Genomic DNA, 23,103 nt, shown 5'->3' with positions numbered 1-23,103 from the left:
TTCCATGGCCACTATGCAATTGCTGCCTTCAACACTCAGACCGAAAGGTACATAAGGCTTTTTCTGTGATGGTGCCCCATTTTTTGAATGTCCCAGAGTGACTCACCTGGAACCAACTTTAATATTTTCTCAGCACCAGATAATGTGTTTTTATTTGCACAGCCCTGTTATATTGCATTGATTTCATGGATTATAAGCCTGATGTGTCACTGTTTTTTAATTTACTTAATGCTGTCCTGTTTTAACTTGTTGTTTGAATTGGGTTTTTTAATTGTTCTTTTAGTTACTGTAAGTCTTTGGGTGAAAGAGCATAGTATGAAGCTTTCCCAATAAATACATACATACATATTGTCCAAGGCAGCAATGGTTGTTACATTTCTGAGAAGTGCTACCAAAACTTGCAGAAAGTGATTGTGTGCAGTGCAGGCAGTGGCAGCTCCACAGTGCTTTCTCCCATAGCTGCCAAGTTTTCCCTTTTCTCGCGAGGAAGCCTATTCAGCATAAGGGGAAATCCCATAAAAAAAGGGATAACTTGGCAGCTATGCTTTCTCCTGGTCTCAGAATAGCCATTGCCTGTACACAGTTAAAGGCAGCATCTTGCAATAGTCGGGACAGTTGGTAATGCTATGCTTAGGATTAGTTTTAACTCTGAGCGGGGTTTGCAAGGCCAGGCAGGAATGCTAATGGTTGCACAGACCAGAAACTGGAGTGTAAAAAGCAGCAAATGCCCATCTTGCCAACTTAATTTTTAAAAACCAGGCTGTTGCTGGTATAGTTGCCAGCGTTCCTCTTTACCCATCCAGTACTAACTGCTTGCCAGACCTCAGTCCAACTGCCTATTGCAAAAGTTATGTAAATACCAGGTCCTTCAACCACCTAACTCACAGGGAGATATCACCCAGTCCACAACATGATTGTCATCTTCTAAGGTTTGTTTAAAAAATAAAACCGCATTCTTATATCTGGACATGACTTTGGGCAAGTTCATACATACACGCTCACCACTGAGTGGCTGCAGCATGGAGTTAGAAACCATGTTTAATAATGCTACTGTAGGCATGTATGTTCACATGTACTGGGGAATACGAATCATTTTAAACAGGAGCTCACATCTTCCAATATGACTTGTCAGCCGATGATGACACAATAGTTGGTGCACATGCAGGTGTGAATCAGCCATAAGCGAACCTTGTACGAAGTGTGCATTGTGCTGGTATTTAAGCTTGCTGCAGGGTGTGGGTGGGTGTTTTAAGCATTACTACTTCTTGGTCTAGCATTGGCCGGATTGATTTATTTTAAATCTTTAGAGTTCTACGAGCAAGGAAAGGAAAGCACTGGAGAGAATATATTCTTATTGATCTAATTAGCATTAGCTTGATTGATGATATAATATGATAGAGGGCTGTGTGACTTCAGTTAAGTTCAAGGCACAGGGAGGGGGGAATTGAGGGTCAGGCCGAAGAAGAAGTCGTTCGAGAAGAGTGCCTTTGCGAACTATGTTTAGTCTGGTTTCAGGTTTCTTCTGTGGAAGGCATTTGCACACTGGGGAGACTGGTGGGAGTGTGGAAGGAAGCTCCTGGTGACGTCACAACACAGCACGTCCCCCCGATCTGGCTCCCCATCTCTTTTTCTTCCTCCTCCTGGTGGCTGCCGCAAAGGGTTTCATTTGGCTGGCTGATGGCACTTTTGTCTATAAATGGAGGCACTTGGCCCATCTCCCAGTATAACACAAGATAGGCCTGTGCATCAGTTGTGCAATCTTTAGCTTGATGGCTTCATTGGGCCAGCAAGAGGGGAGTGGGTGGGGAATTTGGGGTGGCAGGAGAAAGCCTTTGCAGGCCAGCTCTGCCAGAGACAGCTGATGCTTCCCTCTCCCCCCCCCCCAATTCTCCCTGAAGCAAGGAAGGAAAGAGAAGGCAGTTCAGAGAAAGGGAGAGAGCAGGCGCGTGGGTATAAGGGCTCAATTCATAAAGCAGCTAAGAGATCATTAGCAGGCTGTGTTTGACCAAATCAGGCCGCCTGGAATCTGGAACAGCTGCTTTGCTCCACTGTGCAGGTGACACATCCCTCACAGTTCCCCTGCTCTTTTGAGGGCAGCCAGCCAGTTGTTTTAAAACCCCGGCTCAAGAAGGAAGCAGAGGCACCAGGGAAGGGGAGGGCACATTTAAAAATACGAAGTTCAAATTAAAACCAACTCTGAAGTGTCATTGATCTCTGCAGCCGCAAGGAGAGCGCCAAGGATTATCTGCACAAAGCAAGGATGTACCATTTATATGGTATGTTTCAAAGTTCACTGCGCGTCACATACATTATCTTTGTAATTGTTACAACAACACTATATGGTAGATCAATAGGATTTTTTTCCCTCATGTGGCAGATGGGAGACAGGCACTAGGCTGAGATTGGCTTGCTTAAGACCACCTAGTGAATTCACAGCATAAGTCAGTTGTTTGCTATATCCCCTTTTCTTCTTTTTAAGCTGCAAGCAGCTAAATGAGTTTCATGTTCAGTGTGGTCTCTTAGCTTCTGTGCTAATGCCAGTAGGTGGTATTTACCGGTAACTGAGCCTTACGTGGAGCAGACCTACAGAAATTAATGGATCTAACTTACCGTGTTTCTCCTAAAATAAGACACGTCTTATATTTATTTTTTCTCCAAAAAAACACACCACGGCTTATTTTCAGGGGATGTCTTATTTTTTTAATATTAAGTATGGTACAACAACTGGGCTGGTATCCTTACAGAGCTTTCACAGTCAGAGTTATGCAACTGCGGCTCTTGCTGAGTCCTTGATCTTCTCAGCGCGCGCCTCTGCCCTTACTGGCTCCCGCGGGGCCGGGACTTGGCGCAACGCGCGCCTCTGCCCTTACTGGCTCCCGCGGGGCCGGGACTCGGCGCAGCGCGCGCCTCTGCCCTTGCCGGCTCCCGCGGGGCCGGGACTCGGCGCAGCGCGTGCCTCTGCCCTTGCCGGCTCCCGCGGGGCCGGGACTCGGCGCAGCGCGCGCCTCTGCCCTTGCCGGCTCCCGCGGGGCCGGGACTCGGCGCAGCGCGCGCCTCTGCCCTTGCCGGCTCCCTCGGGGCCGGGGCTCGGCGCAGCGCGCGCCTCTGCCCTTGCCGGCTCCCGCGGGGTCGGAGCTCGGCGCAGCGCGCGCCTCTGCCCTTGCCGGCTCCCGCGGGGTCGGAGCTCGGCGCAGCGCGCGCCTCTGCCCTTGCCGGCTCCCGCGGGGTCGGAGCTCGGCGCAGCGCGCGCCTCTGCCCTTGCCGGCTACCGCGGGGCCAGGGCGCGGCGCAGCGCGCGCCTCTACCCTTGCCGGATACCACTGGGTCGGGGTGCTGCGACTTTCGCCGGCTCCCGCTCGGTCTGAGCTCCACGTGGCGGTTCCGGCAAGGACAGGCATCTTCCTTTTACTCCAGACCTGCTCCCACCATCCAGACCTGCTCCCACCACTACCCCAGTACGGCTTATTTTTGGGGTATGTCTTATATTTTGTTTCTTCAAGAAAATCGTGCCATGGCTTATTTTATAGGCACGTCTTATTTTGGGAGAAACACGGTAGAAAGGTTCATTAATTTCAATGGGTCTACTCTGAGCAAAACCATTTCTTTTAAAAAGCAGGGGAAAGGCATAAACTTGAAAGTTTTCCTTTCCACCTCCTTTGTTGTGAGGATAAAGTAGGGGATAATAGAACTACATATGCCCCCTTGAGCCCCTTTGTTGAAAAGGCAAAGTATAAATGTAGGAATCAATCTGTTTGCAATTCTAACTCTCCTTACCTGGGAGCAAGCCCACTGCATTCCATTGGAGTCATCCCTGTTCTCAGTTTCACCTTGTTTGGCAATGGGAGGAAGGAGGCACGAAGTAAATCCCAATTCCCCGTTAGAGGACAGAACCTGGAGTCACTGTGAATGGACAGCAGCACTTGTCCATCATGCAGCCTTTCCCAGCTTGGAACTTTCCAGCTGTTTTAGACGACAACTCCTGTCAGCACAGATGTGCGCCAGGTTGAGGAAAGCTTGCATAAACACTCAGGCTCAGTTTACAGTGCCTGGACTTCATTGAAGACTTTTAAGCAGAGTATAGATGGCATGGATTCCTTAGCTGTGATTCCTGCATTGCAGGGTGTTGGGCTAGATGGCCCTTGGAGGTCCCTTACCACACTTCAGTTCTGTGACTTACTTCTGAGTAGACATGGTTATGGATATCAATACAAACAAAGGATACAATGGAGCAACAAATCAAACAAAACAATAGCAAAAATCAGAAAACAACCAACCAGCAGCTAAAGATGTGGGAAAGTTCTTGCTCTTCATGTGCAGGTATGGCCACTTGGCCAGCCAAACTTCCTGGCTCCTCCAACAGGCTGCTGTTTTCCAGCTGCAGCAGGAGGACATGGGAGGCTGATACCTCTCCCCCTCCCAGCAACAGCCCTGCTACTGCTGCTATCTGTCTCCTCTCTGAGCCAGCAGAAAGTCTCCCACCCACAAAACCAGGTGCAGCTTTATCTGGCTGTGCAGAAAGGTTGTAAGTCAGCTGCCATTTCTTCTCCTCTTCCCCCTCTCTCCCCCTCCCCCTTTCCCCTCTTCCACATCCCTTCCTTCTGTTGCACATACACTTGCTCTCCTTCTCAGGGTGCTGCTGAGATTTATAAGGCACACACATGAATTCTGCAGTGTGGGGATGCTCAGACGCTGCGTTGAAAAAGATTAAATTCTCCCCCCCTTTGAAACCGAGGAGAAGGCGAAAAGGAGCTCAGGGAAGTGCAATGCTGGAGATGCCACAGCTAAGAGCAGAAATTAATTTTCAAGACAAGGCAAAACAACCTGTCACGAGACAGCTCCATCCCTGACACCTGAGCTGGTTTCAAAAGGAGACTCTGAGTGTGTTCCCTCTAGCGTTTAAATAGTCTCCGTTTATAACCTTTTGTAAAGATGCCAGCATGGGTGATGCGAACTCTCCCCGTTCATGACAGCAAAGAGCTTACAAGGCAGGTTTCTGCTTTTTCAAGACCTCTCTTTGATCTTTGGTGGGCTTCCTCCCTTAATATTCTTTGCATGCTCTGACAGTTTGAGTGTCTCTAGCAGCTGTGCTTTTCTAGGTATCCATATTACTCCCTAACTGTCACTATTATTTCTGGGCAACCACTAGGATTACTTAAGACTGGGGAACATAGATATGGGTTCCCTTTCAGAGCACTTTTTCTTCATTTGCTCGTTAAACTGTGAGATGCACTTCCAAGCATCTTCTGAACACATCCTACTGGGCTGTGTGATTTCTACCAGATGCAACATGAGGAGGGGGTGGGTGTGTATTTATTTGCATAATTTTCATTCTACACCTTCAGCATACGTTTATGTACCCCGAGTGGAGAAAACAAAATAGTGAGAAACAATAAAAGTGCAATTAAAATATTAAAAAAATGATAAACTGAAGCATGCAAACCAACACAACAAAATAGCAGCACTCCATTGCAACAGACAGTGAAGTCAGTATTGTTTTGAATGCAAACATTAGCAGTTTCCAAGTCTGGGGAAACCTGAATGTTTTTGTCTGTCATCTAGCTGAAGGATATATTAGAAACCAAGTGATCTCTTATATCTCTGCCTGATCACCCAGATCCTTAGGTGGAGCCTCTGTTGGTGGTCCCCCAACGGCTCAGAGGCAAGGCTTGTAACTGCCAGAAGCCAGTCATTCCGTGCTGTGGGCCCAAAGCTGTGGAACTTAAGACAAAAACTTCCTTATTCCAGCAGGCATTTTCAGGTCAAGTGTAAGGGGCTTCTATTTGGTTTTATGATTATTTTTATTGTTTGATTCTGTGTGGTTTATTTTATGTACGCTGCTTGGAAACGCTGATGATTAAGTGGTAGATGAATGTCTTATATAAACATAAGAGGAGCATGAAGACCAGGCAGGCCTTTCTGTGGTGGGAAGGCCATCTCTATAGTTGCAGGGAGACCAATGTGGGAGAAAGCAGTCCAACAAATATTTGTAGGACCTTCGTGACTGTGTTATCGTGACCATGGTCAGAACGACTCAGAATCTGATTTTATTTATATTTATTGAAACTATTTCCATGCCAACCTTCATGCAACCACTACAAGGCAATGTGCAAGGGTGCTTCCAGGGGCCTTAGTAAACCAGGTGTTTGTTTTATAACTGTGTGCTTTATGGTTGCCCTTTCCTAGGCAGCTGGGCATTGCTTGGCTGTCAAACTGTAAGTTGAGCCCTAAGCAATTCCTTTCTTGAAAGCTGCCACCTACTTCCACCCAGACCTTGGTGCAATGTGGCTCCCATTTGGAGATTGTAAAGGCCTCTGTGCAGGAGTGTGCCCTCCCTTTACTGGATTCTGCAGAGTAAGTTCATGGTGCAATGCAATGGAGGGCTTGTCTATACTCTTGAGTTTACCCACCTGTCAATGCTGAGCTGAATTTGGCTTAGCCTGCAGCACACAACACAGCTTCTACGCTGGAAACATCTTTGCAAGCGTCACATGAGATAGCAATTTGCACAGTTCAGCCTGTACTGCTCTGAAGAGGAGCAAATGTTCCAACTAAAATTTATTATGATAAAAATTATGTGTGAGCACAGAAATGAGTTGTCGTGGCTGTTGCTGTGCGCAGCCCAGTCTGATCTGTTCTGATAATGTCCCTTGCTTCCCCCTCCTCCCTCTCCCTACTTGTCTTCCACTCTTCGCAGTTCAACAGGGCACAAAAGGTAACTGCAAAAGCCATGTGATTCTGTGTTTGGTCTGATCGTTGGTTTGTTTCTTTGTGCGCAGATTACATGAACCTGCAATGTGGGCGTTTATGCATGTGCACGAGCCCAGCAAATATGGGATTTGAATTCAGACCTCTGACATCCACCACTTCATTTGACACCTAAGACAGTGGAGAACTCGGGTCAGGAGACTGCTGGGGTCCCCTGATGACTCCTGATTTAGAAGTGTGCCTGTGTGGGTTTAGGGACATCCTTTTTACTGAGCATTCATTATGATTTGTGTTCATGAAGTTACCTGGGTGGTTATATATGATCAGAATACAGCTGCAAAAACAAACACACGCCAGTCTGGAGAGGCCCTTCAATTCTTCTCCAGAAGCATAGCAGCTCCAAGCAGGTTATTAAAGGCAATGAAATCTGAGAGTCCCCTGCAGAACAAGGTATTCTTTGAGATACGTTGAGGTGTACAGTTCTGCCACGTATCACTCTGGCTGATCCCTAGGCTGGCTTTGCAGGAACTCTGGAAGCTTGCCCAAGGCTTTTCTTGCAGTGAGAGCAAGGTAACGTCTGACGGCCAGCTCTGACCTTAGCACTGGAAATCCTATTTCCTCACCGATAAATCATTGTCTGCAGTGGAGGGGCAGGTCTGGGGGAATAGCGCTGGGGGAAAGGGGGAATGGTGAGACGACGACAACAGAGCACTCCGAAAGGTTAAATAATTCCACTGTTTATTCAGTCAGGCTCTGGCTCACCTTTCTCTAGGGGACGTTTGCAATGGGTGGCTTTGCTTTCCCTGAGAAACCTATTGTGATGGCATTTTGTAGCCCTTCCTTTCCTTCCACCTTGCTCCTCGGGAAAAGAAGAAAGAAAGAAAGAAAGAAAGAAAGAAAGAAAGAAAGAAAGAAAGAAAGAAAGAAAGAAAGAAAGAAAGAAAGGACGCCCTCTCTCTTCCTGGAGCTTCTGCTGCTCTCTCTCCCCAGCCCCGTCACAGACACAGATTATGCATTGTTCAGTGTTTGGAAATTTGACAGCCTGGGTATGTCTCCGCTTCCTGAGCTCATTAGTAAAGAGCAGCATGCTCCCTGGAAGAAGTGTCAGGAGCCCCCTCAGCATTGCATTGAATTTGGAGGCTGAGCAGTGCACTGCAGTGTGTGCTTGCAGCTCTCGCCAGTGGGAGAGGGAGAGAGAGAGAGAGAGAGAGAAGGAGAGAGAGAGAGAGATGTTTGTTTCTTTGTTTTGGAAAAAGAGGATGAGGGGCAGGATTTGAGGCTGGCGCTCCTTTTCTTCCCATCCTCCAGGTGTTCCCGTGTGGCTGCTCTTTCTTAATACCCAGAACACTGTAATGCATAACCTGGGTCCCCCCCCCCCGGGCACAGCCCACAAATGCCCCTTTGTGTGTTTCACAGGACGTAGGAAGGAGTCTACCTGTTGTACCTCCTGCATAGCTTCCAGCTGCAGGGACGTCCCTGACCCAGACAGTCTCTTCACTGAGGAGAGAGACAAGTAGCGCTGGCTGTGAGCAGAGGCAAGGGCGGCTCCTTTGTCAAGCAACCCTGTCCTCGCTCAGGCCCAGCGCAATGCTTTATTAATTCAGGCTACGCGAAGCTTAGCCCTCCGTCCATCCCCCTCGCACAATACCAGACTGCTGTCCCTTTAGTGCTGTTAGCAAAACAGGAGTAACAAGAAATCAGTTTAGTGGTTCAGTGTCAGATTGGGTGGGAGAGGGTAGGAAATATCCCCAAAGCAGCCAACAGGCTTGTGTTTTGTTTTGTGTCTCCCCCCCCCCCTTTCCATAAAGAGGGCCTCAAACCACCAGGGAATTCCTGGATTGTCTCAGGCTGTCGTGTGTGATGTCCATCATGTGTACGAACACCATCTGTTCGGTATTATACTCTCAGTTGCCAGGCTACCTGCTCTGTGCTGTAACACTTGACTGCCTAGCTCTGCGTTAGCAGCAGCATTATCGCAGAAGTACTGAGGGGGATGGGGAGAAGAGGAGGAGGAGGAGGGAACAGTAGTCATGATTAAGCCATCTGCAAGCATGGGGGAGGGTGGGGAAGGAGGAGGGAGGGGAGGAGGGAGGGAGAGGGAGAGCAGGAGCCCAGGGCAGCAATCAGTCACCAACCCAGGTTGACAGAGCTGTGGAGGACCAGGCTTGGGACGCCACCTGCTGGTGTTCAGGAAGAACTACAGCTAAGTGATTCTCACACACCTGCCGCCTCATCCCAAGGCATAGCTGCCAAGTTTTCCCTTTTCTCGCGAGGAAGCCTATTCAGCATAAGGGAAAATCCCTTTTAAAAAGGGATAACTTGGCAGCTATGTCCCAAGGCTGCTTGGGGTTTTAGGACATGGGTGGATTTAGGAGGAGAGGTCAGATGTACCCTGACATCCCGTGCAGGATGTAAGACCTCCACTCCAAGCTTTGGTAGATTTCACTGGTGCTCAGGGCCTTAATAGCTGCAACAGTTGGTTCTCAGGTTTTCACTTCGATCTCGCAGGGCAAAAACGGAGAGGACAGGAAAGTGGTTGGTGTGTCTCTCCCCCCCCCATCTGTCTAAATTACCCTCTTCAGGGCTGCTCATAATTAAGTTCTAACCTCCTGGGAGTGTTCCTGGTGCATCTCTCCTGCATAACAATTGCCATTGGTTACACTGGGAAGAGAAAGGCGACCAGCGCTGTGTTGACAGAACTGCTAATGAGATCCTTTCCAGGCCTCCTCTCTTAAGTCCTCTGGCCAAGCCCTGCAAAGGGACCAGCAGCATCGCAGGCAAACAGGCAGGAATGTGGTGTGCGGGGGGGGGGCGGTGTTCACAAGAACATGTCCTTTAATTTGCAGTATAATTTGCACCGCCTTGCTCTCCTCTTACATTCACTCCTACTCAGATTAAAGTTTAAAAATAGCCCACTTTCAACAGGTCTCCTCTTAATCACCCTGATCATGGGGATGCATGGGGGTATAAAAGCATGTTAATGGGCGAACGAGCAACAATGAAAGGATGTTACTACCTCTTCTTTAACCTGAAAAGTATCATGGGGGCAGCCTGCACTCAAACCCAACTCCCTGGCATTGGACTCCAGGTGCTGAATCTCTTTTCATCCACCTCACTTTGCCTGGAAGTTATAATGAGGTTATTGTGCAGATGAACTGGGGCCACCTGACCCTGTTCGGTTGCCTCACCAGCAAGAAAATCTAAGACCTAATTACTCCTTTTGTTCCTTGCTTTTTGCAGAACGTTGCTTTGAATGACTGAGCTTGGCTTGAGGGGTCCTGGTTTTTGCCCCCAGCTCTCTGTACCATTCCTCATATATCTTTTACCTCTTATATACTTCCTCAGATATGAGTTAATAACCTGCCAGGGTTACTGTTAGACTTGATCTGATTACATACCATACAGTGTCAGAAGGAATACAATAAAGTTTCATTCCGTGCACCCAATGCTTGCAAAAGAGAGAGAGAGAGAGTAAAACTGGATTTAGGCTTCTGCACCCAACAGTTCCTTGATCATCCACTTCCCTCCTCCTCTCCCACCTCCTGTACTTTTGGACCATGCCTCTCCTTGAACTTCAAGTTTACATATTTACAGTCACTGAGGAATGGAGGAGAAATTAAGGTCGATTGGTGCTTTTAATGTGAAATTACCTAATTTGCACTTCCTGGAACAATACACGAAATGAAATGCAGCTATCTTTCAGAATTCACACTTGCCTGAATTCTCCAATGCTGCTCTCCAACCAAATGATACGTAAAAGAATGTGTTTATTGTGGGGAACTGTACATGAAAATGCATATATTCATGAAATGCCATCCAAAAATGCATTGTATTCGGGGAAATGGCTTGCAGAAGTGTGTATATGAGGATAAATTTGCACTAAAATGCTGGTGAATTTAAAATAAATAAATAAATCCATAAACAAACTGATGCAGAAATGTGCAGATCTGAACTCTAGAAAGGAAGAGAAAGGAAGAGAAATTAAAAATTGACAGATTCACCCATTCCTGCCTTTGCCATAGCAAATGTCAACCTCTTGACTGTTTTCCCAAACCCTCACTGAAAACAGCTTACTATGCGAGTTGGACCTCATACTACAAGTCTCTCCCTCCTGCCAGGAAACACCATTGATATAGTTCAATAGCAGAAAAACTCACAATACTCATGTGGCGACTTGTTCTAAACAATACAGCAGGTGGTGGAAAACTCACCGTAGGGATGCCGATCCCTGCAGCAAGTGTAACATCTAGACAGGTGCGGAGTCCTCCTCCTGCAATTTGCAGCACCCCACATACTGTGCTGGGAAACTTTAGCTGGTGCAAAATGCTTCCACTGGGGCTTATTTGTTGGGTTGTGTGATTCCATTCTTCTAGTAGCCTCACTGACTGGTTCTTGGACCACTTCTGACTCGGATTCAAAATTCAGGTTATTACCTTTAAAACCAAGAATGGTTTGGGACTGGGATACCTTCCCCCAATGATCCTGCTGGACTTTTCTTCAACTCATTGAAGAAGGCTTTGTTCCATGCTGGTATCTATGGGAGGCCTACTCTGTAGTGGTACCCAGACTCAGGAAGCCCTCATCCCTAGAAACTCAGTTGGTTCCCTCCCTGGTGGCCTTTAGATGCTACGTGGAAACTTTAATTCGTTCTGTTGAGTCTGATTGGTAATGACCTGTTTTTTCGCTAAAATAAACAAATAATTAGCTGGTTGTTCCCCCCCCCTTTAAAATCTTGCTTTGTTTTTAAATTGTGGTGTTTGTAATGCACCTTGATGTTCCATTGCATGTGATGGAGGGGTGGGATATAAATACTGAGAATAAATGAAGATAAGCCTAATCGCATACCCAATGATTCCTCACATGGCTTTTGTGGTTGTTTCCTTGTCCAGGACCAGCACGCAGTGGGACTGTCTCGGTCCACAGGCCCCATGCAGTCGTCAGTGCCACCGGGATCCAGTAACGTGGGCACAAGTTCGGTCAATGCCAGTTTCTTGGGTGGACAGCCTCAGGCTGCCCTTATGAAGCAGATGCTGATTGAGCAAAGGGCCCAGCTCCACATGATGGAACAGCAGAAGCAGCAGTTTCTACGAGAGCAGCGGCAACAGCAGCAGATCTTGGCAGAACAGGTACTGCACCCGTTCGCTCCATACCCTAAGTCAGGCATAGGCAAACTTGTTTTTGGACTACAACTCCCATCATCCCTAGTGAACAGGACCAGTGGTCAGGGATGATGGGAATTGTAGTCCCAAAACATCTGGAGGGCTGAGTTTGCCTATGCCTGCCTTAAGTGACCATTCCCAGCCCTGGAACAGAGATGCAACTGGGGAGGCAGCACAGCTTCCCTTTCCAACAACAATTGTAACCAAGCAGTGCAATCCATAAGATTCATACAAGCATCCTGCAGCTTCTGTAATCTAGGCTTTCATTTGTCATGCATATGTCAATTACCGTGTTTCCCCCTTTTTAAGCCGTAGTCATAATATAAGACAGGGCAGGATTTTTAAACTGTGTAAAATTTAAGACATACCCCGAAAATAAGCCATAGGTCGGCGCCCAGCAGCGCCGCGCGGAGTGCTGGATCAAGGAGCTGGTCTGCAGAGTCAGCGCTCAGCAGCGCCGTGCTGGATTGAGGAGGTGGTGTTCCGTGCGGCGCTGCTGGGCGCCGACCCTGCAGGCCACTTCCTCGATCCGGTGCTCAGCGCAGCGTTGATCGGCGCCGACCTGGCAGGCTGCCAGATCCACTCTGCTCTAAAAAGCACAATAGCAGCGGCGGTAGCAGCTCACGCCATTTCCCCGCTTTGTTTTTTTCCCAAGGCAATCGAACGAAGCCGGAGGAAAGAATGCGGGAGCCTGATTGGCCTCGGATCGAGGCAGACCTGAAGGGAAACTGTTCGGGGGGGGGGGGAGAGCCGGGAAGCGGCACTCGGTATCCGGCTGCAACTCTGCACCTACAGTACATAATCATTGGAGGGCGGTCATTTGGGGCGCAAAGTGAGGTTTCTGCAAGGCATCTGGCATGGAAGGGCGAGTAGGGAGGCTGGAGGAGATGGGGGCGAGGATCGTGGCCTTGGTGCAGAGCGCACGTCACTGGCACGCTGGGTCCTTTTCCTTCAGTGAGTGCCGGCCGGCGGCTCCCACGCCTGAGGTTCTGCCTTGCGCCGGGGCTGCCGAGGAGCCTTGCGAGGGAGGAAAGGAGGAGAAGCCGGAGCCACCTCCACCGCTTCCTCCTCCTCCCCCTTTGCCACTGCCGCCTCTTCTCCTCGCTGCAGCGTCTCCCGGGTCCTGCACGCTGAAGCGCGGGCTGATGGAGGTTCACTCCGCTTGGATCGGGCTGCCCCTATTGCCTTAACGCTCTTGCAGGGCTGGAGGGAGGAAGTGATGCGCAAAAGGAGGTGCAGGCATTTGATCCGACTGTGCGCTTTGGTTTGGGGATCTGCCGTTTGGTTCAGTTACTTTTCGTCCCCTCGCTCCTGCACGGTGCCATCCTGCACATTCAGTGGCGCGTTTACCCCCAGGGGAAATGTGTGCGGCAGTGGCAGCAGCAGCAGGATCGCTGCCGAAAGCTGGTCCCTGGCCGTCAGAGCCCCGCTGAACTCCACGGGGCTTTCTTCTGAGTTAGGAGCCATAGGATCGCGCTGCAATTGGCTGGGACTCTGCGGCCTCCTCTGTTGCACGTTTAGAAGGAAACGCAGCAGCAGAAGCGGCACGTCTTTATATTTTGGGGCCATCTGATCCGGGAGTTTTTTAAAAAATAAATCGGTTCCTAAGATGTGTGATTCAAAACTGAGGGAGCTTTCCTGGCTTCTGTCCCTCTTGTTTTAAACAGAAGAGTTCAGGATGAGCTGCCTTGTTGGACCCTGGGAAAGTTTCCTCTGTTAAATAAGGTTAGAACGTGGTGGAAGCCTCAACCCTTTGTTTAGCCATAGCGCCTAGATTCTCTGGGCAAGATATATAATGCCATCTCAATGTCTTCTGTCCCTCCTAAAATAGTGGGTCGGCTGTAGCTTGCTTGCATCTCATCCCTGCTGTGGGCAGAACAAGGCACTGAGGCTCTATTTGTTTCCCAAAGAATGGAAGGGGGGAATGCTTGTGATGACAAGAATTGAGATGGATCCTATGCATGTTTACTGTGAGCTTAGTGAGTCTTAGTTGAAGTAAGTAAGGTATGTTTAGGACTGCTACCAATTAGGGAATAAGCGAACACACAATTATAATTGAAAAAATGTAGATTGCTGTACCATACTTAATTAAAAAATAAGACATCCCCTGAAAATAAGCCATGGTGTGTTTTTTTAAGGAAAAATAAATATAAGACGGTGTCTTAAAAAAGGGGAAACACGGTATGAGGCAAGGGACTGACTGCCACAATAGTGCAATGACTCGCGTATTGCTCTGAGCTCCAGCCTTTTCCTACATGGTGTCATCCAGATGTTTTGAACTACAACTCCCATCAGCCACAGCCCTTCTAGTCCAAAACATCTGGAGGGCAACAGGCTTAGGGAGGCAGATCTAGAGAAGAACTCACTTCCCTCTGTGGACCATTGATTCATTCTCTCCAGCAGCTCTGGAAGAGTCATTTGATTCTTAGTTTGCTCTCTCCATTTTCTCTCCATCTCCATCACAAGGCTATTGTGAGGATAAACAAGATAAGGATTGCTAAACACTTTAAGGTGCAATATAAACGATAATGCTAATTACTGGTGTAATTGGGACAGAAGGCAATTGCTTTGGTCCTTTAATGGCATGTTGCAGAGAAAAACAGAATGTATGCCTCTAAGGAATCTCCATTCCTCTTCCTTATTTTATGGTTACCTAGAAAATAATTTTCTGCTGTTTCTATAAGGTATTTGATTCAATCACAGGGGATCATTCTTAGCTTATGGGAACAGCATGGTTGCCACTTCATTTATGACATGTCTCCACAAAGTAAAAGTTAGGATCACATTGGATCTAAGAGAAAGAAGAACCACACCAGTATTCTTTCTATAGCCTATATCATTATTGTGCTCTCCCAATTCATTTTTTAATGCTGGTGTGCTGATTCCCATGTGTCAGCCCTACCATTAGGGAGAGTAAAGCAGCTGCGTCTGGCAGCTGATTTGGAATGTCATAAAAGAACACAAACGGTTAGTCATTGATTTATAATTATTGCATTTTTACTCCCAGGGAGAGGTGCTTGGGGGGAATTTTTCTGCCTCGGGTACCAAAATTACTTACCCGGTAGCCAGCCCTGAGTATTCTTCATCTTGGCTGTTCTGCTTCAAGCACCAATATGTGTCCTGTGCTTCTCCATTCTCCCATTGTTAGAACGCCCTAAGCATCGTGCACAGAGAAATTAAGAGACAGCAGCAACCAGGCCACTCTCCTAATGTAAGAACCTAAACTTAAATAATAACAAATCCTGATCACGGATGTAAGCAAACTGTGCCATTGGCTAGGCGAAGGTGAAAAACATCAACAAGTGCTTTTGGGGGAACAGGATCCTTTTTCCACTCCAAGTTTGTTTGTATTAAGTGAAAGCATCTTAGTGAAAAAGAAGCCTGTGGAAAAGCATTTGCTTTTCTTCTGTTTCTGTTTACTGCATGCTAATACATCAAACACTGGTCTTGCAGTTCTGGGGGATCTTCTGCGCTATGCTTAATTAATTCACTGATCAAAATGCCATATGGCTAGTTAGTAAAATCCCACAGAACTGCAAAGTGATGTTTCATATGCCAGGTGCAGTGGTGACTGGTGTAACTCCCTGCACAAGTAAGGCAGCATTTGTTAAGGAGCCACTCCATACACCTGCTGAGCTCAGGCATATTATCAAGTGCGCATCAGGGCCTGGTTTCCACACAAATCCCTGGAGTATGCCACAAGTGCATCTTTAGGCACTGTGAATGATTTTTCAGTAGCCTGATACCTCATTCACAGTAATAGATGGAGAACAGCCTCACAGCAAGGATTTGAGAGCTAGTCACACTGCTGGACTCCCTGCATTTTTTTTTTTTTGTAATCAAGCAACAGCAACAAAAATCTGCTTCTATCTGTACTCCTAAGCCGATGTTGTACAGCAGGAGAGTGCACAACCTATTAAGGAAGTGAGAAATAAATTAATAAATCCATACATTCAGCTGCTGGCACTTAGGCTACAATACAACCTTCCGCTTTTGTCCCTCCTCCCAGGCTTCTGGCTGTGGAGTGAGGTCTGCCTTGCTCCACTGCTGTGCAACTCTCTGTTTTGGCCACTGAAGGACAGGCAGTAGTAGACTCTCCACTGGCAGGAGCCCAGAGAAAGCCCCAAAATGAGGTGTTGTGGGGATGGCCCAGGATCCACTTGAACCCGAGTCACCTTCACTGCAACCACCTCCAGACTAGCACAGTGCTTTGCTGGCCCTGGCAGATATGAGCTGTGGCTGCAGCAGTAGCTCTGTCGGACTTCACTGCTGCTTGGGCCAGGACTTGGATCATCAATGGTCTTCAGGGATTGAGTCTTGAATCCAGCAGGTTTTTTTCTTGCAAGATAATAATAAGTAATAATTTTTTAAAATTTATATCCCACCCGTCTGGCTGGGTTTCCCCAGCCACTCTGGGCAGCTTACAACATTTATAAAAAAACACAACAAAACATCAAACATTAAAAAACAAAATATCCTATACAAGCAACAAACAAACCAGTAAATCAACAGAAGCCAATAGAAACCAATAATAATAACAACAGCAATAATAATAGTTTACAGTTACAGTATACCCAAATTTAAATGACCACCAACACCAACTAAACATTTAACCAACACCAACCCGATAAAAACGAAACAGAGGAACCAAAATTTAGAACCGTTTAAAACAGTTTAGTCAGTTGCCCCCACCCCAGAGTTGCTCCAACAATGTCCCAGGAGCGTCTTTTAGCTGTTAAAGGGGAGTCTGGGCCCCAACCCCTAGGCCAGGTGGAAATGGGCCTTGCAGCAGAGAGCAGGTCTTCTTTCCAGCACTCAGGGCAGCATCCTTCCTATCTCCCCTGCCCCCACCATGTAATCATTCTTATTCATTAAATAAGGATGTGACAGTGCTTGAACCTGCCAATCTTATCGAGAGAAGTCTACTGGAACATATTCACAGAGGAGGAAAGGTTGTAATGGGATTGGTATAGCATCCACTTTCCCCCATGGCTTCTTCTCACAATGGTTCAGTAAGCTAGGAGTGGAAGAAATGGGTGAGGTGAAATGGACAGAGCCACATATCCCATTTATCTTCTAGCACCATGATAGGTGGGAAACCTGTGTCCTTCTGGAAGTTGTTCCAGTCCAGCTCCCATGAGCTTCTGCCAGCTTCACCAGTGGTCAGGGCTGATGGGGGTTGAAGACCAGCATCATCTGGAGGGTCAGAGGTTCCCCACCCCAGGACTAGAGGATGAATGGGCTGTGTGATTTACCTCACCTGGTCCTCCCATTCCTAACTTACTGAACCTCCATGAAAAGAAGCCAAAGGAGAAAGCATCCTCATGGTGGTTTTGATGGTTGCATTCTTCTCCCCACACCATCCCAGGCCCCTCCCTCACATGGCTCTTCTGTTCCTCCATTGTTGGAACTTCCAGGGCAGCAGCAACTGGGCTGCCCCAGCTCATAAGAACCAGCCCCGCAGGCTTAACTAACTTAGATCCAGAAATGCTAGACCAGAGTTTGGTTCACGATTCTCAGCTAGGAGCGTTCCCTCCTCTCCTCTCCTCTCCTTTCCCGAGTCTTGCAGAAGTACGAAAAGTTCTCAGCAAGTGAAGAGCAGAGAGCTGCTGTGGAGAGGCAGTTGATGCCTGGAGTCAGAGCAATGCTGTGTGTGGAGGGCTCTTGATCTGCACGGGGCCACTGCTCATTTCGCCTGCCACTTCCACACAGCACTTGTCGTTCAAGAACACCTTGCTGGGAAAGCGCCAGTTCCGCCGCCGCTTGCCTTGCCGACTGCTATCGCAACAATCAGCTGGGCAGCAGGCTCACCGACCTCTTTTTCTTCTTCTTGCTCCTCTCTCTAGCATTTGCAGCAGCAGCAGCAGCAGCAGCAGTCGCATCTGCCTCGGCAGCACCTCCAGCAACAGCAGAGGAACCCCTACCCTGTGCAGCAGGTCAATCAGTTCCAAGGTGAGACCCCAGCAGGCATTCGGGGAGCACAAGCTGCCTGCTAACGCATAGCTAGATATGAGCACAGGCATTCTATTTACTGTAGGCTACTGCTAATCGACGCAGAGTTATTACATGAAAGGCAGGCAAGAGCAGGCAACCCAAGAGGAGATTGTCAGAGACCGAAACTCTACGTAAGGGCAGCACATCCTCCATTTGCCAGAGTCTGTCCCGTTCATATGTAAAGCTCTGGTGCATTGATAGCCACCAACTTAGATGACTTTAGAGAGAGAATTTAGGCAAATTCATGCAGGAGAAAGCTATTAATGGCTACTAGCCACAATGGCTATGTTCTGCCCCCATGGTTGTAGGCAGTAATGCTTCTGAATACAGTAAGTATTGCTGGAAGCCACAGGCAAGGAGAGTGCTCTGGTGCTTTGATCCTGCTTGTGGGTTTCCACAGGCATCTGGTTGGGTGCTATGCTGGACTAGATGGGTCATTGTCCTGATCCAGCTGGCTTTTATTGTGGCCTTATGCTTGCTGACCCTGTGCTTCCCCTCTCAAACCTCCGTGTGTTGAGCATCCCATTCATTTCCATGGGGTTTGCATCCTGTGTACACAAAATTCTATTGATAAAGATAATATTAAGGAAACACAAACAGTTGAATCCATATTATTTTCAGCTTTTAAATTTAATCTTAGAATGTTGTCCGATGGAGAGCCTTGTCTGCTCAAAACACATAAATATTGTGGGGGTGGGGGAGGAAGATGGAGAGGAGGACTTGTTTTCATATTTTGTGGGTTTCCTATTTTCTTGGTGTAGCCTTGAGAGAGAAATCTAAATACATGGTCTGTAAAACAAAACACTCTCCTGGTGGTTAAGATGGTGATTTGTTATTTTGTATTATATGAAGCTGGGGGATGTGCTTCATATTGTCATTGAAAGAAAGGAAGACACTGAGATATACCGTAGTTGGTTTCTGGTTCTTTTAACAGTCAGGCAACGCTTCACAGAAATATTATTCTTTCGCAGTGGTTTCATGTTTCTCTTTACTGAGGTGAGAGCTATGCTCTTGTCGGCAGTGTGTACTCAGCATTGTATTGAGCTGGTGCCACAATGAACTCTTGGCATAATCAAAATTCCTCTAATTATTTTTAAATAAAGATGATAAACACCGGAGCATATTTGCTTTCCAGAAATCAATAATCCTTTCCATCCACTCCTCCCTCTACATCCCTCCTCAACAGGAAGACACCTACTTTGGGTGTATCTGCCAGGGTGTAGAATTTAACAGGCAAAGGATTTTCTGGCTTCCCGTCATTGGTCCAAAGGTGGAGCAAAATGTGCTTACAGTATTGATTTGTTAATACACCGTCTCTGTTCTAAATTTTTCTTCTTTCCATAGACATAATCAGTAACAACACTATAGAAAATCCATTCACTTATGCCTCCTAAGCTATAAAAAAATTGATTAGCCTCTCTGCGCCTGACATTTCTATTTTCATGGCTTTAGTTTTGATAGATAATGGAAATATTTAAAAGAGTGCCTCAGATAGCTAATGGTCAGGCCATTGTTTGTTTGTTTGTTTTCAATTCTAAACGACTAAATAGATTTCTAACTAATGCTTGCATTATTATGGACCTCACTGACACCTCTTTGCACTACCATTGACAGCACATTCCCTTGCATGTCTACTCAGACGTACTTCCCATTGGCTTTAGTGGGAGTTACTCCTTGGTAACTGTGTACAGGATTGAGGTTTCAGTGCCAGGCTGGATGCTAACTACAATCAGGCCCATATCTGGAGATGATACTAGCTTTGCAAGACAACTCAAGAAGAGCCTTCCTGGATCAGACCAAAAGGCCTTCCTAGTCCAGCATCCTGATTTCCACAGCAGTCAACCAAAGGCTTATGGGAAGCTCACAGGAAGTGTATGAGCACAGTGGCCATCTCCCACTTTGTTCCCCAGTGCCTAGAATAGGAGCTACCTTCTAGGGGCCGAGATCCCTTTGCGCCCGCGCATCCAATAAAATATTATCGCCTAAGCTCCCTTTTTTCCTTCTTCTGCTTCAGGTTCCCCGCAGGATATAGCAGCAGTAAGAAACCAGGCAGCCCTTCAGAGCATGAGGACTTCCCGGATGATGTCCCAAAACACCAGCATGATGACTATGGGGGCCTCGCAAAACACTGGCGCAATGTCTGCCGCAGCTGGCCAGTCCGAGATGGGGATGGCTCCCTACAGCAGCCCAGCGGCCGGCCAGCCAGGAATGTACAATATGAACACAGGAATGAGCCAAATGTTGCAGCACCCAAACCAAAGTAGCATGAGCCTGGCACACAACCCAAGTCAGGGGCCGAGGCAGCCCACCTCGACACAAGGGGTTGGCATGGTCAGTAGCTTTGGTCCAAACATGTTGGTGAACTCTGCCATATCTCAACAACACCAGCAGATGAAAGGACCTGTGGGACAGGTTCTACCCAGACCACAAGCTCCCAGACTTCAAAACATGATGGGGCCTGTCCCGCAAGGAGCACAGAACTGGCAGGTGCGAGGCTTGCAAGGTATCCCTGGAAGGACTAGCGGCGAAATTGGACCTTTCAATAATGGTGCAGCTTACCCAATGCAATCTGCTCAGCCAAGGTTGCCTAAGCAACACTTCCCACAAGGCATTAGTCAGTCTGTCATGGACACAAGTGGAACAGTACGGACCCTGAATCCAGCGATGGGAAGGCAAATGTTGCAACCACTCCCTGGACAACAAGGAACCAACAACCAAGCTAGACCAATGGTTATGCCTACAATAAGCCAAGCAGTTCCCACTATGGCTGGTTTTAACCAGTCCCCTGCACAACAGATACCAGGGGGTAGCTTTGCTCAGAGCAGCCAAGGTCAGATCTATGAGAGGAATCCGACTCAGGACATATCTTATAGTTACAGCAATGAAGGAGCTGGCGGTTCCTTTCCAAGTATAGCAGAGAGCACAGACCTCGTAGATTCCATCATTAAAGGTGGGCCAGGAGATGAGTGGATGCAAGAACTTGATGAGCTGTTTGGAAATCCGTAGCACATGGGGATATGTATAGTTACAAACCTTTGTGGGGTCAGAAAAAAGGAAAGCAGGATGTTGTCCATCCTTGTTTCTTTGTTTTGTTTTTAAAGCTGTGCAAAGCAAGCTGATCTGTGGCTGATTGTGGAAGGCATGGATGGAATGTAAAGCATTGAACAGAAGGCCTTGCTGGTGTCCTCACAGCAGTCTCCACCCCATAGTCCGCCTGCTGCAGGTGGGAATAAGACAAAGAGGGGCTGCAGGGGGCTCCAAAAATTGCTACTTACTGCCCATGGGCTGTGGAAGATTGGTAGTCTTCACATGGCAAGCACTGGCTGCCCCATAACAATAAACTTTCCACCACAGTTCTACTGGAACTGTTGTAGTGTCAGGACATTGCAGAGACAGATGCCGATACAAAGGAAGGGGCACCTGAAAGAGAGAGAGAGAGAGGTCAGGATCAGTACAGGTGCTAAACTCTGGGTTTCTCCATGTAGTTATGTGTCTGATTTGATCAGGAGTCAAGCAGAGGCTGCTTGGTTATGGTTATGACTAGACATGGCCGCAGATGAAAGGGCCCATTCAATGTGCTATCAAGTCTCCTTTGGGTGCAGAGAAAGTCCCCATCTACATAGTTTGCCATTCCTGTGTTCCCTGTTTCCTCTATAACCAAGTGACTCTTGTGTCACTTTTTAAGGATGTGGGAAAATACAGAGCTCTAGGACACACTAAGGCTGCAGTACTTATATTGCTCACTGAGATAGCAGCTACCAAAGACAAAGATGCAAAAGAAAGCAGGCATTAAAAAGGGAAAGGTTATATGTATTAAGAACTTGCAAACAGTGGTGTCCAGCTTGTTCTTTTCCTGAAAATTCAAGATGAATAGGTGTTACCTGTGAGGGGTTGGGTTGCACAGGCAGATGTCTTTGGGAGTTAAGGGAGAGGGGCTAGTAATTCTCTTGGTGGTCATACATAGAAATTATTTAGGAGCAGCGTCAACATGTCTTTTGACAGGTTGGAAGCAAGTTTATGCTTAATATTCTCTGATGGCTGGTCCTCTTTGTCAACCTTCCTACTATGAACATGATAACACCAAGTTCTTTATGATGCCTAAACTAGTTGGTGACAAACAGAATAAGAAAGGGAGGGGCTTCCATTCAGGTAATTGCTGGAAGTAGTTGTACATAAAGTTACGACATTCCAAAGGTCAATCTTCAAACGGAACTGTCTAAGCCACAGTTTTGTGTGCCTGGAACTGACCTGCAAAAAAGTGGAGTCATTTATGTTGGTGGGAGTTGAATATGATACCATTTGCCTGAGTTTTAGATACAGGCTTGGTATTATACACATGTCACTTTTTCGGGCCTAATTATACATTATATGCAAATGTATAACCAAACTTCAGTGGTGCATTCCGTATTTCCCCTACCAATGTCAAGTCCAAATTCAGAGGGAGCGTTTTTTTTTAAGTGGAGAAACAGCAGAGAGATGGAATACTTGATCCTTTCCCCAGCCACCATTTCCCCCCTGTTCTGTAGCGCGCTCCAGTTTCAGTAGTGACACCTGCTCTCTCATCAGATGTCAAGGAAATAAGCAACTGTCTGACTTTTACAAGACATCTGAAGGCAGCCCTGTTTAGGGAAATTTTTTATGTTTTATCGTGTTTTTAATATTCTGTTGGTAGCCGCCCAGAGTGGCTGGGGAGGCCCGGCCAGATGGGCGTGGTATAAGTAATAAATTATTATTATTATTATTATTATTATTATTATTATTATTTAAAATAGAGGGTGGGATGGGGTGAGGAGTGAGAGCAAGAGCAAGAGCAAGAGTAAACACACATTTGGAACTCTGTAGGACAGAAGCAGCTTGGAGGGATGGTTTTAAAGTGGAGAAGAATCAAGCAGAGAAGGGTTCAATCACAACCCACACTTCACTTAAAACCACCACCTCCAGAAGCTAACTTCCCTGGAAAATGGGGAAGGGGGAGAATCACGATTCGATTACACATATTTACATATAAGGTGTACTTAGGCCCTCATTTATTTTATCTGGTTTGTGACATGATTTTGAATTAGTGGGAGACATTTTGTTGACACCTTTGAAAGTTGGATGTCGTGAGCTAAAAGAACCACTTCATGCAACTTCCTGCTTGTGCTAACATGACGGTTGACCAATGAGCTTGCACATGAGTGGACTTGGCATGTGGCAACGCAGTAGCTTGTTAACAGAGAAGTGGTTTGCCATGTTCTTGGTGCAC

General features: G+C 47.2%; 1 protein-coding gene and 1 long non-coding RNA gene across 3 annotated transcripts in view; one reads left to right on the top strand and one right to left on the bottom strand.

Moving 5' to 3' along the window:
* MAML3 (mastermind like transcriptional coactivator 3) overlaps positions 1-22,614 on the top strand; it is a 289,170-nt gene extending 266,556 nt beyond the window's left edge. The window contains exons 3-5 of the mRNA XM_035114166.2: positions 11,595-11,831; positions 17,711-17,816; positions 19,873-22,614. Coding sequence (XP_034970057.2) covers positions 11,595-11,831; positions 17,711-17,816; positions 19,873-20,864 — 1,335 coding nt within the window. The 3' untranslated portion in view covers positions 20,865-22,614. The remainder of the gene's footprint in view (positions 1-11,594; positions 11,832-17,710; positions 17,817-19,872) is intronic.
* LOC132592635 (uncharacterized) overlaps positions 21,153-23,103 on the bottom strand; it is a 40,708-nt gene continuing 38,757 nt past the window's right edge. For both annotated transcript variants that reach the window (XR_009558129.1, XR_009558128.1), the window contains exon 4: positions 21,153-21,278. This is a non-coding gene — a long non-coding RNA (uncharacterized LOC132592635). The remainder of the gene's footprint in view (positions 21,279-23,103) is intronic.

The sequence above is a fragment of the Zootoca vivipara genome, chromosome 9, assembly GCF_963506605.1.
Source record: "Zootoca vivipara chromosome 9, rZooViv1.1, whole genome shotgun sequence".
Taxonomy (NCBI): domain Eukaryota; kingdom Metazoa; phylum Chordata; class Lepidosauria; order Squamata; family Lacertidae; genus Zootoca; species Zootoca vivipara.
Note: the sequence above shows the minus strand (reverse complement) of the source record. Positions and strands in the feature narration are given on the sequence as shown.